This window comes from Nelumbo nucifera, chromosome 3 (assembly GCF_055504915.1).
Source record: "Nelumbo nucifera cultivar China Antique chromosome 3, China Antique-T2T, whole genome shotgun sequence".
Lineage (NCBI taxonomy): Eukaryota > Viridiplantae > Streptophyta > Magnoliopsida > Proteales > Nelumbonaceae > Nelumbo > Nelumbo nucifera.
In genome coordinates, this window is record NC_142651.1 from 102,175,982 (window position 1) to 102,189,852 (window position 13,871).

Here is a 13,871-nt window from a genome sequence, read left to right on the forward strand (position 1 = left end):
TGTATTTCAAGGCTGATAACAGCCGACCTAGGACAATGATTTTGCAGTTAGATAACAGTCAACTACTGTTCTGGGATTGATATCAGTCCTAAGATTTTCTACCCGTACCTCTTTGAATGAATAACAAAGTCCTTTTGAGTATCAATTTCAAGAAAAAGATACTTACTTTATGAAGAAAAAAGCCTAGAAAACTGATTGCTACCTTCAGTCTTCAAACTTGATCAATCGATTATTGTCAGCACCTTGAATCTTGATCAAAGAACCAAGAAAAAACTGATCGGCACCTCCAGTCTTGATCACTCAATTCCTGTCTGATTCTTCCTGATTACAAGAAGCTCTCTCCAATCTTAGGACAACTGTTAAAACCTTCTTGCAACCTCCAAGAATCAGCTGAAATAAGGATCTTTCTGAACTTTCAGCCCTAAACAATTCTCATGTGGTTGGCTGAATTAAATCCACATGAGAAACCCTAGATCTAAGGCTCTGATACCAACTTGAAAGAAGAAGAAGAAGAACTGTTTACTGTATTACAGGTTTGAAGAGAAGAAAAGAGAGAGAGAGAGAGAAGAAAGAAGGGGCTCAATGGTGAATGATTTGCTGCCCCATACACTCCTTTATTTATAGCTTTTAGGATCCTTACAAGAATAGGAAATAAATAAAAAATAGAAATAATAAGGCCAGCCAGCCCAACTTAACAGAAATTAGAAACTACTAATAAAAAAAAATTAGAAACAACTAGGTGTGGGTATGAAACCACACACACTAGAGCTTGAGTGTGGGTATGGAACCCCACACTCGTGGCTAACCAACTATTTCTTCATAAACTACATATACTTTCATGCTATTAATGCAATACTTAACACTTCTCTCTCTCCAAGAAAAAAGAAAGAAAAGATAAACTAAATATACTTCTGTACTTTCTCTCAGTGGCATTGGTTAACCTCATAGGACTAAATTAGTGAGTGGCTTTTTATTCAAATTTCCCCACTATATAAATATTTTTTGATTGTTCTCTTGGGATAGGATAATTTAAGTCTTTTATTCTGAGTTTTATGCCCTTTAACTTATTTTATGCTAGGCCATGTATTTAATCATTTAAGCCTAACTAATTGTTGAAAGGTCTGGTTAACTAGAATTATTCATGGTTGGGTTCTAAACGTTGACTGTGAGGTGTAGAACAATGTTCCTGACTTCCTGTTATATCTGAATGATATTTTTAGGCAGCTAAATGTTTTCAGCATTCAAGTGTAAGCTGCATCTTACTTTTTTCTTCTTTTTTCCTGGGAGTTGGAAGTTTAAATTTGATTGAGATGCAAGACTAATAAATTTGTACATACACCTATCTATTTGAGTTTCACAAAACCAAATTTCTAATTGAATCTCACTTGTCTGGATGTGTTATATTTGGGCTGTATACTTGTTATCAATTATAAAATTTGTTCCATTCCATCACCAGAGGGCGATCAAAAGAAAATGTAAAATATGTTCCAGAGCCAAGTTAGAATTTGTATGTTAGGTAATAGAATCTTAGACTTTTTTTATTATTATTTCTTAAATTTCAACCTTTAAATGCATTCCAATTGTGGGGTCCACCAAATGGATAATAAATTGAATTTAGTCTCCCTCTTCCTATCTTCCTCTCCTCTTCCCTATATTGGTTTATGAATATCTATTTCTTCTTATTTACTAGAGTGAGGAACTTTTTCTCCCTTTCCTTCCCCCTCCTTATGTGTATCTTTTATCATATCCTTTTCATTAGTTTTTCATTTGAGATGGAGTCGCATTTTCATTTGAATTGCAGATAGGGAAATTTTCTTTATGTGCTTGTCATATAATTTTCTCATTTTTGGAAGTCATTCTTTTCTAAATTCTATAAAGTATTTCTTTCTTTTATGTTCTTGAATTATTATTCCTGTAATTTTGATATAAATTTTGAATTGTAAAATAGATTTCTAGATGCATAAAGAACTATATCTTCAATGCCCTGTTATATTCTTGCTATTAGGCCCATGAAACAATTTTTTTGGTTGTTAGTCACTGTGGTTGTGTTTCTAGTTTGTTTCTACTCTTTGTAGACTTCAGTCTAATGAAAACACTAGACTTGTCAGTATACTTTTCAGATTATTTCAGAGGCTAATCACAACCAATCATCATTGTGATACTTTCTCAAATTTCCTTATGCCATGGCAGTCATAGGATGGTAACTTGTTTTGCAGCTTTTCAAATGCATACATACAAATGCATATAATTAATCATCAATAAATGAAGAATGAGGACTTGCTTTTTTCTTTTCTTTTTTTATGTTTATTATACCTTTATTGGTTGGGACAAGACTTTGATGATGATGATTGTAGCTTCCTGGTATCTAATGTTTCTTCAGATTTATTGTATCAATTGCTTTTTGGTTCTGACTTGTTAAACTGTGTTACTGCTCTAGGATACACATGGCACCATTCAGTGATGAATACTTGTATGTTGAAGTTGCAAACAAGGTATTTTTAGTCAATGCAATTATCTGTTCATTTATTGAGAAACACTTTGATTCTTCCACTGATACACTGTTGAATATAATCTTAGTGATGTATGTCCGCTTCCTCTAAGGCTTGAGATTATCATTTCTCGAAATGAGTCATTGTTGGTTCCTCCTTTGTTTATCATGTTGTAATAATTGTGAACATCAGGTTTCAAGAGAGAAGTTTAACTAATCTCCAAAGAGAAGGAACCTATTTTCTTCTTTCCACATGACATTGGGAACTTCATGTTAGTAAACCTCTTTGATCTAGTTACTGATGGGGGGGGGGCTCTCATATTTAATCATTAATACAATTGTACTTTAAAAAGGCCATTACCCAATCCTAGTCCCACCTATCTGGGGCCTTATGAAGGGTGGACTGGACTTAAACCTACCCCAGTTTTTGCACCAAGTGTAGAGAGGGAACAAATGTTCTGGGCACAGTTGTAAGCAAAAAGAAAAAGAAAATCAAGTGGAGGAACTTGTATATATATATGTGAGCTTATTCCTTTATAAATAATAAAATTTGACAGTTATAGAAAAAAGACTTTCAGTTCAGGTTACATAAGGACACTATGACAGTAAGGAACAAGGAGATTTATGAATATTTAAAAACAACTGTAGAATTTATAGTTATGCACAAAATTTTACATATGAGAATATAATCTAAGAAAAATGTTTTAATAATATCTATAAATTGGTGGTTGTCCTATGAGCTTGTATTTTTTGGAAAATGACCATCCTTCGAAGTACTATTTTGTATAATACTTAAGAAATAGAAACAGCTAGTAAAATACAATGATACTAGCGGTGACCTGTGCGATGCACGGGCTGCTTTTAAAAAATGTATTTTAAGGGAAAAATGAAGTAATAGTGACTTACCAAAGTTTTTATATATTTCTAGTTCTTTACATATAAAATATTAGAAAAAATGAATTTTCTTTTCCTTTTTAGCTATTGAGATTCAAATATCACTGCCACTAAGGTTGGGGGAATAGACTACCCTCCACTGTAGTCCTATAAAGCAAAAAAAATGTGCTTAATATGAGATCAATAACCAAGTTAAAAAACAATTTCAAAATTGAACTGACAAAGATAACCAAAGGCTCATTTTAAGTGCTTTCTTACTACATTTTATTGTTGAACCAGAAGAATCTATGAAAAACATCTACATTAAATTAATAAAAAATAGAGAAAAACCTAATAATCTATGAAAAGGAGAAATGATTTCTTTAGACTTTTATAAGAAGAAAATTAGTTCACTCCATGTATAATGTATTGGAGGGCAAATCTGGGTTTTGACATCAGTTTGTGTCCAGGCTAGGGTTCATATTTATTGGCCCTTGACCTAACCCAATCCATCTATACCCCTACTTTAGAGGTGTCAATGGAGATGTTCAGTCACAGCTCAATGGCAGGGGGCATGGGAACTCTATGAGGGATGTAATGTGACAGTTGAAGAGGACTAAAACTATGTTTGGATGGTAAAAAGGGTAGCAAAGAACCCTGGCAGCATAGACACACCATGAGAGAAAAAAGAAGCCTAGGAAGAGGAATGATTATCAATGCCTATTGAGTCCCAAGGGCAGCTAATGACTTGGCAGTTACATTGGCCAAGAATGGGTGAACAGGCATGAAATGTTTTAGGGTCAATTATGAACAAGGAATGTAACATGTAAACAAAGGGTTAGATACCAGTTGCTGGCCTAAAAAGAGGGTTGCTAGGCAAGCTTCATTTTAAATTATAATTATTCTTCTCCATAATGAACAAAGGTTCTCATTTACCCATAAAAAAGTGCCTATGGAAGTAGTTTTTGCCTTGTGATGTCCTGTTTATTGATTGTTTATCGGCTGAGTGTAAATTTGAGTTGATTAAGTAATATATTATTAATATTGCTTTTTCTTATTGAACTTTGGGTTAATATGATTTTGATATATATGGTTGACACTGGAAAAAAGTATAGGAATATTTTCCGGAACTAAACTTTGGTTATTTAGTTTTCTTTGACATTTAGTTAACCTGGTTGATGATTTCTAGTTAAGATGAAAGAAGTATTGTCTTTCCAGTGTCTTCAGTCTTCACATTTATGTGTTTTCATGAATATGAAGCTGCACGGTTTGGTTGCAGAAAAAATGTTGATACCTCCCAACATGGATAAACTAGTCATACAAGAAAAAAAAGATCACCCCCAGTGTTTTAAATTTTGAAAAATGGGGATTGTGTCAGTGTTTTATTGAGCAGTTGGAAATTTGCAGCAATCATGGTTGCAGCAGATGTGAGCTCAGTGAGTATGGTATAGAGTGATATTGTAACTTTCACTATGGATTAGTTGCCTGTGGGAGTTCTTATCTGTACAGCTTGTTTGTGTAGTTTCATTTGTAAATTTTGCTTCTTAATATTTGCAACTTTGGTTTCTTCCAAAAGGTTCACATGTTTTTTTTTTTTTTTTTTTTTTTTTTTTTTTTTTATATTGTTTCCTCACATCTTACTCTAACCCTTGGTCCTCCGTATGTTTTTCCTTTGGGGTGTCTAGGCCCTCTTTTGGCAGCAGCAGAACTACTTTGGCGTTGATCTCACTTCCTTGTATGGATCTGCATTTCAAGGATATTTTTCTCAGGTACGCATGATTGCTTTTCTCTGAAATATATTGGTGTCATTTCTGTTTTCAATCATGAACCTTAATAAGCAACTGGTTGTGACACCATTTTGCAATTCTATCCATGTATATATGATGAGTTGAATATCTCAAGTATCAACTGGAAATCTTATAGGCTTTAACATGGTCTTTATTAATGTTATACCATAAGCTTTCAAGGTTATATATTGCACAGTTCATCCAGCCATTGCTTGACCATCTAAAAAATTGAATTACCGAAGATGCATCATGAATATAGTTTGTACTTGCTAATAGTCACACTTCTAAGTAGGATATTTATATTTTGCTTGTTTGTCTCCAATATCTTTGACGCCTCTATATCTTTTGGTTTTTGTACTTTTGTATTTGCCCCTTTATTGTTACCATCAATTGCATATTTAACCTGAAGCAAATATATTATCATGCTCGATGAAGCCAAGAATGCATGTTTTGTTGTGGGGGGGGGGATATTGATTTGATTCTGTTCAGCAAAAATGTGTTTTCTATACGTGGATCATATTAAGAAACTTAAATGCACCTTGTCAGGGGTGTACCAGATGAATGCGCTTGATGTGGGAGTTTTTCTGACAAGGAGTAGCATGACATAATATGTGTCCAGTGGATCCAAGCATTCATTACAGAAGAAGAAACAATGCTTTAGAGCACACACAAAGGAATAGCATGACATTATACATGTCCAATGGATGTTTGCTTTTCTTTTTTTTTTTTTTCTTTGAGGGTTTTCCTTTTTTGATCATAAGAGTGATGCTCCCTACATATGGTAGATCTGAGCACAGAAACTGATTCCCACTCACGTGCAAGAAAAAGTGGATTGGGGAGTCTGTTGTGCACCTCTTTCATGAACATTGTGCTCTCTACAAGTAGTTACTGAGATTGGTTTTCATCACTTGAAGTGCTTAATACTGGTTTAGCATCTAGGATGAGGAGATTCCAGTTAATTGTATGGTCATCTTTTTGGTAGTTGGTAAACCATATTCCCCCTCCCTTTGAATTAATCAAGAGAGAAATGCAGCCATTACAACAGTGTTACATAGACTTTCCTAAATAGGCAAAGTGTCAGTGGCTCCTTGGTGTACATGCATTAGGCAAAGGGACACTTGTACATATGAGTTTCCTCTTTTTCCTTGTTCATTTAACATAAAATAATATCTAATATATGCCAATATTGGCAATCTTTTCTTCTTTAGTATATTGCTCGAAACATTCATGTATAAAATTACTAATTTCGTTGACTTTTATGGTTACCATGGGTGTTTCTCAATTCCTTTTTGGAAGCAAAAGAAAAAAAAATAATGCCTTAGAGTAGAAGAATACTTAGGTATTTCTTCTATTACCCTAAACATGCCAATATTAGCACTGATGGCGCATGAATGTAACTCATTGATCGAGCAACTAATCAGAGTTCCTAAAGTTCCTTGTAAGGCCTGTTGGGAAACTTGTCACACTTGGACTAATCAATCTTTATTGTTCAAAATGAATAGTGTCATTTTTGTAATTTTCTAATCCTTCCATATTCTCATAAACTAAACAAATCAAATCAAAATTTTCTCGTTCTATCTCGTTCTATTTCAGAGTATCCAATGCCTCCTCCACTTAGTTCTGAATTTTAAATAGCATTGAAGATCAATTCCGTCCTGGTTTCTACTTTTTAGGTAATAAAAATAAACCCTTAGATTAGAATAATACTCAAGATCAATTTCATCTTTGTTTCTACTTTCTAGGTAATAAAAATAATGGTATAAGACTTATACATACCCTGAGTTTTTGGTAATTGACTTAAACATACCCTGAGGTTTTAGATTGGACTTAAATATACCTTCTTCCTAGTGTGTTAAATGTATGCAGTAGAAAGACTTTTTTGTCCTCAGTTAATATATGAAATCAAAATGGATACAGTAGAGACTTGAGACCCAGTTTTTATTTCTCCGGAAAAGAAAACTGGGAGAAAAGAAACCCAGTTTTTATTCCTTTGGTGGTGGAAGGCTGATGCCTCCTAATCTGAATAGCTCATTTATCAAAATTCTGAAGGTGTTTGGGTCATACAAGTACACACCATAGATTTCTCATCTGAAGAAGAGTTAGCTTGGAATTTTAACACTTTTTCAGCATTGTTTCACTGTCGTTAGACAAGGATGAAGAATGCACTAAAAGCAAATAACATGTTCAAAGCCTTCAAACTTATACTTCCAAACGAATAAAACCATGGATAAATGCTGGTTGCTTTGCCTTCTAGGCAAAATTTCAAAGTAGCACCAATCACCAGAAATGAGGCCTTTTTTTATGTCAGATCAGAATCTGCAGAAACTATAATTTCATATGTAAAATGTTTAGTCGATCATGATTCATTGTAAGATAATTCCTTCAATTCAATGGGACACCATCAACAGCATTGCAAGAACGGCAGAGGAGGAAACAAACCAGTGTTGGAGCATTTTGGTGGCATCTCTGGTACAAATGATCTGCTTCAATTCAAGAAAGAATGGAAAAATAGGGGTTTTCAAGTTTTAAACGGGCGAGATAACGTTACATATAAACTAAATGAAACTTTTACTAATGAAGGGTATATTTAAGTCTAACGGGGTCGGCCCATAAGGTATATTTAAGTCTATTCGAAAAACTCAGGGTGATGTTTAATTTAATTTATGAAAACTCAGGGTATGTTTAAGTCTTTTACCCTAAAAAATAAACCTCTAGATTTACTCATGCAACCTTGTGTATGTGATGTAGGCTGCAGTAGGGGTCCTAGTAATTTAAGATCTGGTGGTGGGCTTTGTGGGGTGAATGAGGGGCTGTGGATGATTAAAGACGAAGAATATGGATGGAAAGCAAGTATAATGCTTTCTGTTTAACAAGGAATGAGTAAGAAATTAGCAAGAAAGAGGTGAACTCTTGCTGCTAGGATATACAACAAAGAAACAAATTGCTTAGAAGAAATAAGAGAAATTTCTAGTAACAACCAAGAATTCACTAAACCAAACTTTATTTCTTCCAATCGACTTTTCTTGAACTCCAATTACAATGACTATTTATAGACTCAATTTAATAACATAAATAAAATTCTAAGATATAGACTATGTTATTAAGACACTGAAATAAATAAAAAACTGAAACAGTACCAATATACTAAACCCAAAAATTCGGAAATTGATATAGGAATTGGAAAGCTGACTTAATCCTCCATGGATTCTTTCTTTGCTTCCATTTCTGCATCACATGTATATGATAACAGGATTTGTAATACATGGAATTTTTAATGGTAAATACTAATTTGGATGTGTTCCCAAGTTCATTTTTCATACCGTCAGGTGCCCAAGTACTCTTGGAAACATTTTGAATTCTGATTCCTGTGTCTATGACCATGCACAATAAGTCACAATAAGGGAAGATGGCAGAAAAGCCACAGGGTGAGAAGCCAACCTTCTATTACACCATAAACAAACAATTTGAAGTATATTGGCTCTAATACATTGCCTATGTATGGAAAAAGAATCAGCTGGTTTATTGGCTTATTCTGGTATCTGATGAGACATGATATTTACCTTGATGCCAAAAAGGAAAAAGAAAACCAATGCCTCTCTAATGATATTCCAAAGATACTAAGCTCCTTCTCCCCCTTTTAGCATTTATCTAATTATCACTCGTGACTCACTGTCAACCTCCACCCCTAGATCTGTAGGTTTTGGAAGAAGGATGACTGATGTTGTTGATAATTTGTTTGTATTTGAATAAAAATCTTCCTCTTTTGATGTCATTAGAGTGTATCCTTGCTTTCTTGACTATAGATGATGAATGATGTTGTTGATAATTCATGTGTATTTGAAAAAAAATCTTCCTCTTTAGATGTCATTAGAGTGTATCCTTGTCTTCTTGCCTATAGATATTAATTTTGAAGGAGATGAGAGGCATTAGTTATGGTGGTCTAGGAATGGTCTGATTGGTGTGCTCCATTCCTCTCACCTTGCATGAATGCCTTGTAGTATTGAGCCTATCCTACCTTTTTTTTGGGTGAAGAGGGGGCCCAAGGGGTGTTCAAGATCCGACCTGATGGGAAATCTTTTGGAAATGGCACATTTTGGCTTGGTGGTGTATCTTTTGAGGATGAAGGCTTGATGTGGTCATGTCTGCAGGCCTTAATGTTAGGGATGCAACTTGGGATGGGTTGGGTTTAGGAATTTGTTAAATTTCCAATGGGCCTGAACCCTGTGTAGGTGATTTTTTTTTTAAAAATCTGGCAACCCAACTTGCAGCCCTACAATGACTACACATGTAGGCCCAAACCCACAAGTCCACAGTCTCTTACTAGCTTAATTGAAGAAAAAGAATATGTGGATTTGCCACCACTTGACAGTTTCTTATGGAGAACATACTATTAGATGCTGTCTTGCTTTTCAGGCTAAGGTTTTGCCCCAGAAGCAAACACATCCACCACTACAAAAGGCATTATTCCTCATTTTAGAATTAATGAAAGCTTGCCAAAATTTTTTCTGCAACTTGTGCTCAAAACAAAGGGTTTCTTCTTCCTTTTGTGGTGAGACTTTTCTGTTCTGTTTTTGGTCTGGAGAGACACCATTCCTAGGTGGTTTTGTGTAGTTTGGTTCTACCTGTTGTTGATTTTCCTTCCTTCGATGTCACTTCCTTTATCCTTCTTGTTTTCTTTTCTTTCTGGTGAAAGCACCATTAACATTAAAGGGAAGGGCTTGCCACATCAAGAAGGAGATGGAATTGGTTGAGGTGACTGTGGTCACCCCTTGGGGCAGTATGGTTTCTGTACATTTTTACTTTTTCTCTTACCAACGAAATTAAAGATACCAATAAAAATGCTACCATTTAAGGTTTGCAATTTGAGCATCAGAAACTACCTTGGTGTTCATGTCTATGTTGTAATGTTGCCTTTGATCTGTGTCACTACCAATGCTGCATCATTTTGGTCTTTAGTGGGTCACATGGGGGGGACTTGTTGCATTTGATGGAGGTGCCTATTTCTTGAATGGTCTTAGGATTGCCAAACACCTTTGCTTCCTTGCAATACTGGTGGAAGTGAACTTGGGAGGCACAGTTCATTGGAATAATATTTGTTGCAACTGTACTTGGATGTTCCATCATCTCTAACTAAGGTTAGAGGTCGTCTCCATATTCTCTCTTATCTGATAAGGTGGATTGGTCCTTAATGCAAAAGTTGCTAAAGGGCCATTACCAATGACAGTCCTGGACAACCAGGGTCTTGGGAGGGGGTTAGACTAGATACAGACCTAACAATTCACATTTTTGGCACCAACTGGCCACTTACAGGCTTGAACCTCTGTTTTCATTCTTGTGGGCCTGAATGCAAAAGATGCTGATTAACATTATATGGTGTTGGATGTTTTTTATTTTGGGAAAAAGGTTTAGTAGTTGGGTCAAATAGTGGGATTCCATACAATGCCTGTCATATTTCTTCCCCTCTGGAGAGATGACATGGCTAATCTGATCCATCAACCAAATAAGGTACCCTCTGGATTAGCCATCTCTCTCTCGCTCTCGATTCTCAGGATTACCCAATTATTCAATCCTATAGGCTGCATTAGCCCTGTACCCCACCTTTTGTAAGTGTTCGCCACAGTTAGTATAGACTATTGAATGTTTCAGTATCTTATTGTTAAACTTCCCCTAAAACAAGGCTTTATTCTGACAATGTAGCAAGGGTTTTGGAGCTCAAATTTGGCCCATTGATAGAGCAGAGTGGGAGGAATGTGTTGGGCCATTTTGGACCTTGAACTAGTTTTCAAGCAGAATATTCCTTGGTTGTTAGGTCTTTGCTAAACAATCCAACCAGCACATCCACCCCCTTTATTTTATTTTTGACAAATGTGTGTACTGTATTAAACTGCAGAAGGAAAGGAGCCAAGTCATACAAGTCTTATCTGGTCTATAACTCATGATTTAATGTACAGTATATATGGCCTTGAACAGCATAATTAGATGGGAAGATAATGTTTTGTTAGTGATCACATTCAAAGAAGATAATCTTCGATTTACAAAAATAACAAATGATCAAAAGTTCAGTTGGTGAGTCGCTTGGGTGGCATTCAGTAGCACTGAATTGATCACTGAACTCTGATTTTTTTTCTTCTTTCAGATGTTTGACACTGATATTTAGTATATATATATATATATATATATATATATATATATATATATATATATATATATGATCATATTTTCTTACATGAGCAATTAATTTTTTTTATCGGTTAGGCATTTTCACATTACTCCTTGTGTTCAACCTTTTTTGTGCAATTTTCTTCTTTGTTTTGGTGGCAATGACTTCTCATTTTGAGCATGTAAAAAAAATACTGGCAGTTATTGTACTAGTTATGATGCATATATCATTGTAATTTTGATTTAATCTTTTATTTTTCTCCTAATTCATTTATTGTTCAGCCTGTGGTGGATGCATTTGATCCAAGGTTGTTGGTATCACCAGCCATATCCCACACAATTGACTTCACTTCTGTAAAGGTATAATTGGCTCTTGGAATAGATCTGCTTTCCACTTGAAAGGAATCTTTTAGGCTCTTTTTTTTTTGTTTTTTAATCTCTGTGTTCCCTTTGTCACTTTGTGGAATCTTTTGTTTCTTGTCTGAAAATGTTTCTTCAGAATAGTGCCAACCTCTCATTTAGCCATGCACCTTCAAAGCACTACCGGATTCTCATCTAAGACATGCATATTCAGAACAAACTCCTACTCCACCCCTGCACCCCTACTAAAAAAATGGCATAGATCCTCCTCTGTCAAACATTTCTCTTGACTCTTCCCTTGTCTATCCCCTTGAGAAAAACAGCTGTCTTGTCCATGTATATTCAAAGAGGAAATTTTTTGCTTCTCAATACATGTCTGTTCATATTTTCTTCAATTCTGTAGGAAGAAGAGCTGTACGAAATTGATATCCCACTTAGTTTCATTGCCTCTGGGGGCACTAGAGTGCATGGGCTTGCCTGTTGGTTTGATGTATTGTTTAATGGGAGGTAATCATGAAGCCTTTCTTTGTAAGTCTCTTTTTTTGCAGCTCCTTTGTGCTTTTTATTCTTGTAATCATCCAACTGGTTTAATCTGCAGTACTGTACAAAGGTGGCTTACCACTGCTCCTGGTTCACCTACAACACACTGGTACCAACTACGTTGCATTCTCTCTCAGCCAATATATGTTATGGCTGGCCAAGAAATTACAGGACGGTTTCACATGGTTGCTCATAATGCTCAGAGTTATACTATATACCTAACCATGTCAGGTTGGAGAATTTGTTATGCTCTTTGTTTGTACTGTTTTGGCATTGATGAAGGGTTGCATCAATAACTAACATGTAAGTTACTTCTAAAAGCTAAAATGTATGGTGCTGGTGCTGATCAAGGAGGAATACTTCAGACTTCTTCATGCAAATTTGATCTAAAAGAACCATATTATCGAATGTCACAACCACAGGCATACACATGGTCCCAAGATCAGCAGCCACATCAACTAGGTCATGCACAGGTTTGGCTCCTGTCACATGTGACTTTGTAGGCATTAAACTCTCATTATATGTTGCAAATGTTTGGTTTGGGAATGCCATATGCATCATGGGGCTTGAAGCAGAATCCTCCCAGGGTGCAATCACCCTAGTCTTGTACTTGTCATCAATGGTAACCTTTTAAAACGTGCCAGACAACACTGCTAGTTACCATCACTCCTACCTAGGGCTGTGAATATGTCAAGCTTTGCCAAGCTGGTTGTGGGATCCTAGACTAATAATTAGTCTCAGGCTTGGTTTTGGCTCATTTTGAGCCTATGGTGATGAGATGAGACTTTGCCTACTAAGTATTTGCCAGGTTTGGGCTTGTCACAGCCTTGTATTAGCCTGTTTAAATCAAGATTTTGTTAAGCCTCTTCAATTACTAATGTATACCTAACAATTGAGGCCCAGAATTATTGTTTTACTAAAAGAAAGAAGAATAAGCCAACTAGCCAAGCTTAAACGAAGCGAAACTGCCCTAAGCTAGCTTGGCTTACTTATACAGCTCTTAGCTCTAACTCAGGCCATGTTCAAGTTTGTTTCTGGAATATTAGATTTTAGCTGATAACTGAAAGCCCTGTTTGGTTGTACTTTTCAAAGTATTTTTTATACTTTTGAAAGTATGAAAGTACAAGGTTGCGTTTGTTTGATGTTTTTTACTTTTAAAAAGCACGAAGTAGAAGTATAAAAACCAATGTTTAGAGAACCAATCCAGTCATAGAGCTGGATAAGGGAGAGGTTCACGTGTCATTGGTTCAACCGGGGTTGAATCGTGATGATGTGGCATATATGTATATATATTATGGGTTATATAAATATTATATATAATATATTTTACAACTTTTAATATACTTAAATATGGTGGATGGATGGCAATTTCCCTAATTTTTAAAGCAAACAACCAAGGTTCAAGTCTCTTTATTTACATTTTCTTTAAAATATGTGTGTAATAAAGTAACATATACAATAAAAAGCCATTAAATAACACAAGCAAAGAGGTGGATTAGTGGTAATTAAGCAATATATGAAAATAAGAGGTCACGGGTTCAAGTCTTGTTACACTCATTTTAGAAATTCAATTACTTAGTGACCTAGGCGGTTTCATGAAACCGGGACCGGTTTTCCTGTTAAATCGGATGGTCAGCCGATTTTCATCGGTTTTTAGACATGGC

General features: G+C 35.3%; 1 protein-coding gene across 3 annotated transcripts in view; it reads left to right on the forward strand.

The window, feature by feature from the left end:
* The window catches only part of LOC104598974 (putative histone-arginine methyltransferase CARM1), a 44,539-nt gene that overhangs the window by 16,775 nt on the left and 13,893 nt on the right, over nucleotides 1-13,871 (forward strand). For all 3 annotated transcript variants that reach the window (XM_010261307.3, XM_010261308.3, XM_010261306.3), the window contains exons 9-14: nucleotides 2,438-2,492; nucleotides 5,047-5,130; nucleotides 11,590-11,667; nucleotides 12,071-12,174; nucleotides 12,266-12,438; nucleotides 12,529-12,680. In XM_010261307.3, coding sequence (XP_010259609.1) covers nucleotides 2,438-2,492; nucleotides 5,047-5,130; nucleotides 11,590-11,667; nucleotides 12,071-12,174; nucleotides 12,266-12,438; nucleotides 12,529-12,680 — 646 coding nt within the window. The remainder of the gene's footprint in view (nucleotides 1-2,437; nucleotides 2,493-5,046; nucleotides 5,131-11,589; nucleotides 11,668-12,070; nucleotides 12,175-12,265; nucleotides 12,439-12,528; nucleotides 12,681-13,871) is intronic.